Below are 5,866 nucleotides of genomic sequence, written 5' to 3' on the forward strand. Positions count from 1 at the left end.
GGCGTGGGCTTTGGCAGAGACTTGCGCAGTTGCACTGAGTGGCCACTGTAGGTACTGTTTCTCCAATTGTTTGCGCTGTCCTGTCTATAGGTTAGGTACGCTTCACCCCCTGAACACTGGGCCTAACACCTCCTTGTCTCGCTTGGTTCCTATTTCTTCGCTAGATTCTCCGGCTACGATCGCTCAATCCAACTCCTCCATAATCCAATTTCGCGCCTCCCAAGGGCATAATTCTGAATTTAATTCAGAAATGAGGAATTCTTTCCACACCATTGTTGCTCCGGTCTCTACAGCGCCATTTCTGCCATCCTCTCGCCCCGCATACTTTTCTAGAATATTGCACCGAAGTTAGACCAGAGATGAAGCTTAACCGTTCTGTAGGTATATTGGCCTTCGAGTTCTCGAAAGTGCACAATTCCAATTGCTCACAAACACTCTTTTTGGCACCGACGTCTCCGTAGCAACATATTCCCATAGCTGAAAAGTAAGCAGAAATATCACCACAAAGATACACTTCACAGCTCGGTGGAGGGGCAAGCTTTGCCGACAGACGGCTCAAAAGCCTGTTGTCCTTCACAAAACACACACAGGCCAAACAAACGCTTTGAGGTGGAAGGGATCCCGAATCAATTATCTCGCTTTCAATAATCTCACACGACGAGACTTCCAATTCCAGGCACTCTCGGAGGGCCATGTCTGTGGATCACGCATTGCCTGCGGTCGAATACTGGTTATTGTCCTCCTATCCAATGTCTCCCTGCGGACGATTCATAGAGATCAGTCATGCTTCTAAAGCAACCTCTAAACGATGTCTGCTTCTTTCCTTTTCCGCTTACCGCATTCTGTGCTGGGAGTGTAGTGGACAGGTTGTCTGGTGCGATGTCATTCCTTATGAGCTGACAAATATTCTTCAAGGGCTTCGTGTTGGCTATACTCCGTGTCCTCATTATCTGAACCTCATATTTCACCACTGCTCCGTATTGAGTCTGAAACAGTCTTATGAAAATTTTGTAAGCACCCAAACACATCAATCTGTATTCTCATCAGGTATAACCAAGGTAACAACGAGAGAAGCAATCGAATAATGTAACAAAATATTTGATATCCATTCATAGAACCTGTGTGGAAAAAAGGGCCCCCAAACATCTGAATTTACCAGCCGTCAATATGCTATGAGTAACTCTATGACCAGAACTAACATAAAGAGCTTTAGTAAGCTTTTCCCAATCACTATGCATAACACACAAGTTTCTGTTTGATTTGCTTTCTCAAATAAATGGCAAGGATACAATCTGACCTAAAACAACTAAAGCCGGATGCAAGGTGTCCCAAACGCTGTGATGCGCAGCATTAACTCATTTCAGGCCACTCATCTTTAGATCCTACTCACTGCTATCCTCGGTGACTGACACCAATGCTGAATCCAGACCCTTCACGCATTCTCAGATACCACAGCTTCCACTACGCCAGTGTTATGCCAATAGTCCCAAGTCTGCCGCCGTGTCCCCTTCTCATGGAAGATTACTCTGTGGGAATATCAAGAAAGAGACGACAAACTAGACATTATTTAGTTGGAATTGATAGCAGTAGAACTATATAGATAAAAAGTACTTGACTGTGGAAAGAGAAGGAGGCATGCCAAAACATTGTGACTTAAAGTAATACAGAAACCACAGTAAATCAACTGTACCCTTACCATACCACTGGCATGAAATAGTCACCATCAGCTGCTTTGAATACTATCATGGCGATGCTAAGTGAGTGATTATAGATGAGAACTCACTAGCGATTACCTGTCATCATGGCCGAGATGCACCGGAGATCGACTATTCCACTCTGGATGATCGTTGTTCGCTCGGAGACATAGAAGCAAGGAAGCATGTTATTGTCAATCAGTACTTTGTTCGGCGATGCAGCCAGATAGGGTAGCAAAGTGTTTGCCCTCTGACGGCAAAGAACGAAAGTAGATGGCCTCCGCCCGGTCCTCATTCCTCAAATCTCACATGCCCCTCGCCCTACTTGTCTGTTTTTTCCTGTTACCAACGAGTATTGCGTAGAGCGAGAGCACTGATAACATCCTCTGTAGAGAACCACCTCAGCTTTCGTTCTTCTTTGTCTTGCTAACTGTCAAGGATTGGGCCCAGATTCCTTTCTGCTCCTCTTCCACCACGGTCGCCCCCACACGCGATAACGACATATTAGACTACCGAAAACTGACACACGGCTGCCACGCCAGATATCCTCCACTACCCTTGTGATGGCTTTGGTGCAATGCAGTGATTTTTCTGTTTTTTTTCTTTTTTCTTTTTTCTTTACAGTAGACTGACCCAGCCGCCACCGCCCAGTTAGTAGCACTGTTGCGGGTCTCTCCCCTAGAATTCCGTGCTGCTAGAGGCTGTCAGTGCATGATTCACCACAGGAAGTTCCACCTGTGCCCCGCCTGCAGCCGAATGCGAAGTCTCTCTCCTGGATTGTCATAGCAGAGATAGCCTCGTCGAAGCGTGGGAATCTGTCAGGGCTGGTAGCGAGCACACTGCAACTTCGTGCATGCGAAACTCGTGATGTCAATCCTTTAAGAAGAACACAATAGGTCCTCTCATTGTTTAGATTAAGGTCTCGCCCGCTTCTTTACATCCAGGGTCCTTGTCAGCTTCAGGCCTCTGGGGGAGAGAAAATTTGATATCAATAATCCAGCGCACTAAGGCGTGTCCATACTCTGGTAGCATATTCCTGTACAGTCCTTTTGCAGCCGCTGGACATGAGCTGGTGGCGTCGGCATCTCTCCTTTAATTGGAAATACCCGCAGGTTTATTCCCCACTCCATTCATCGTCCTTCTTAACTTCTCCCAGCACTGGTGCCTTCACGCTGTTCTCAATGCCATTCTACGAACACGACTCCGGCGGCGCACTCGTCAGGCGCGTATGACCAACGAGTTGAGGAAGCCAGATGCTACACCATACATATTGAGTGGTCATATGCCAGCTGCATTACGTTTTCCTTTCCGAGGTCCATCCTCCGTGTTCTGTTCGCATCTCACATGTCAAGATAAACCTCCAGGTTCTCCCGGCAAGGGCTGATCGCACCCGCGCCGACCAGCTTCAGGTAATGTTACCTCGGGTCCATCAAGCTTGCAGATCGCACGACACATGGTCGGAAGCATCGCATTTACTCTCTCGATATTGGTCTTTTGCTCGGCACTCTCGCCCAAGCGACCAACTTCATTAGCTTCATCAAAAGTTGCGACACCTCCGCCGGTTCTATACTCTTGAATGAGTTTCTCCTCCATCGATACGAGTATCAGACCCACCACCTGCTTCATCCTTGCTCTTCCGACCCGTTGTTGTGATGCTCAGTAGGAAAATTTCAAGAAATCGCCCCGCACGCGATTACACGATGGCAGCACCTCTGCTGCACAACCAAGTGTAGGGCAGCTCAAACAAATTGCGTAGTTTCTCAGAGGCAAAACAAGAATCAAAACCAGTTATATTGATCTCTATCGATAAGCTGCAGATATAAACTTTTACCTGTCATAAGTTTCCGAGGGACTTGACTAAGTCAAGGGAACCATGCCACAGAACTCGAGGTACCAGCAGCTAGCCGCGCATCCAGAGCGGCACGGCAAAGGTCTGATCGGGGCGGGGACTGGGTTTGATCGGAAAAAACAGCTGGGCGGGGCTGTTTGGGATCGGTCAAAAAAGAAAAAAACAAAACGAGGGGGGAGATGAGTCTGGGATCGAAAAACAGGCGGGCGGGGCTATCGCTGGTCAGGGAGAGGTTCAGGGGGGTTTCGCTGACATGGGGAAGGGCTCTTGTGGGTTCCAGGCGGGGGAATCGGAGTTTCTCCGGAAAGGTCTGGATGGGGGGTGCGCTGTTTGGGATCGCTGAAAGAAAAACAGGGAGGAGATGGGCGGCCTTGCTTTTGGATCTCGGGACAAAAAACCATAACAGCAGCGCGAGGGGGCTCATATAGCCGGATCTGGCAAACAACAGGAGCGGCGGGAGTCGCTTGTCAGAGGCGATCGGGGTTATCAGGGGTCAGGGCGGTTCGAGTTAGAGGATATCAAGAGCCGAATAGCAGGAAGGACCAGAGCAGTCAGCGAAGTGGGGCGGTCGGGGGGTTCCTCTGCTGGCGGGCCGGCGATAGTGGGGGGAGGTGTGAGCGGCGGGCTTAGGAGAGAATGAAGAGGTGAGGCAGCCGTTGCTCTGAATTACCATGAAAAAATGAAACCCTTTATGATTCATTATGATATCTCTTGGGCTTTATATAGGCCCCTACAAATCTTACAAATAAGTCCCTAATAATACTAATATGTCAACACAATTCTTTATTTGTGATCATCGATGACTCGCGTACAAATGGGCCTGGTTCTTGAGCATTGACATTTGTTGTAAAAGACCGATAATTGAGGCCAGAGTTCATTTGACCATTGGCATTAGTAGGATGGGGGTTGTTCACTGTATTCATATGCAAAAAATTCTTAAATTCTATGTACAATCTTAATAAGATAAAACTTATTGATATGAATGCTACATTCTAACATGTTAACCGACGGATGCATACTGCATACTTGTACTTAAAGTAAGGGTAAATTTGACAAACCTGCCTTAAGTATGGCTGTTCCCCAAAACTTTAGAAATGTCACTTAAAATTCCCCTTAAGTTTTGTCAGATAACCCCCGACTAACACCATTAGATCTGAATCTGTACATGAAAATCCCATGTCCAAATGGAAAAAGTGCCCGTGACGGGAGAAACCTCCCTTGTGTCCTTATTAAGGGTAAGTTTTGCAAAAACCCCCCTAAATGTGGTCCAATTCTAGGTTGGAAATGTTAGGATCTAGAGTTGAATAAGCCCCTAAAGGTTCCCTTCTTTTTATGAAACATCTCCACATCTTAGAAAAGATAGATGAAAAAAGGTATAACCCCAAGCACCTGATTGTGATGGCATTGTCATCATAGACATATGACTTTGGGCATTTTCATCAATGGATGCTCGACATATACCTGTATTTTTAAGGTAAATATCAGTTATGGATATGATATGCTACGCAAAATTAAGATGAAAACTTACCGCGTGATGTTTGAATCCCTCCGGCAACTTCACTGAGGGATGAGCAATTGAAATTTGAACCTGGAATACATAAGACCCTTCTAGGGTATCCATTGGAAGCTGGAGTTGAATAAGCCCCCATACGAGAGTTCATTTGGGCATTAGCATTAGTAGAGTGGAAGTTGCTTCCTGCACTCATATAAAAAATTTCCTTAATTTATGTAACATCTAAGTTTTATATAAAGTTTTCCTTGGAGGATATCCTATCTTGCTAACATGTTACATAATAGTTGATATTTATTTTAACTTTACCTGGTATAAGCGAGTTTCTGCCTGTGTTCATCAACGACTTATGAACAGCGGATGATGTAATAAACGAAGAAGAAGAAGAAGCTTGAGATTGAGTTGGATTGGAGAAGGGAGAATTCTTTATAGGGAATGACCACCCATTCATGCAAAACAGCAAGCCATCATTGTGAATAAGCTTGTCATAGTGTTCCTTTAGAATCCCTTCTGGAATTGTAAGGGTATGTATCCTAAAAGAATACACAGGCATACAATTAGAATGCTGCAAGAAAGAAATAACTTTTTCACCTATATGCCCCCCAAATGTATCATATTTACAGATTCACCCCCACTTAACCCTATATTCTCCACTGCATCAAAATACCCCTCTCATCCCACACCGTGAGTTTTGCTCTTTTGAAAAGGGCATGTGAAGGAATTCTAGCAAATAGTCAGATTATGTAAAAATGCAGACAAGGTAGATTTTGGTTTTTTTTTTTTTTTTTTTTTAAAGAGAGAGAGGGGGGGGGG

General features: G+C 45.5%; 1 protein-coding gene across 1 annotated transcript in view; it reads right to left on the minus strand.

Annotated features, from left to right (window-relative positions):
- The window catches only part of LOC109839935, a 3,264-nt gene continuing 1,711 nt past the window's right edge, over window positions 4,314-5,866 (minus strand). The window contains exons 5-8 of the mRNA XM_020408400.1: window positions 5,363-5,586; window positions 5,072-5,239; window positions 4,933-5,004; window positions 4,314-4,456 (exon numbers count right to left, since the gene is read on the minus strand). Of these exons, the coding sequence (XP_020263989.1) occupies window positions 4,314-4,456; window positions 4,933-5,004; window positions 5,072-5,239; window positions 5,363-5,586 (607 nt within the window). The remainder of the gene's footprint in view (window positions 4,457-4,932; window positions 5,005-5,071; window positions 5,240-5,362; window positions 5,587-5,866) is intronic.

This window comes from Asparagus officinalis, chromosome 5 (assembly GCF_001876935.1).
Source record: "Asparagus officinalis chromosome 5, Aspof.V1, whole genome shotgun sequence".
NCBI lineage: Eukaryota > Viridiplantae > Streptophyta > Magnoliopsida > Asparagales > Asparagaceae > Asparagus > Asparagus officinalis.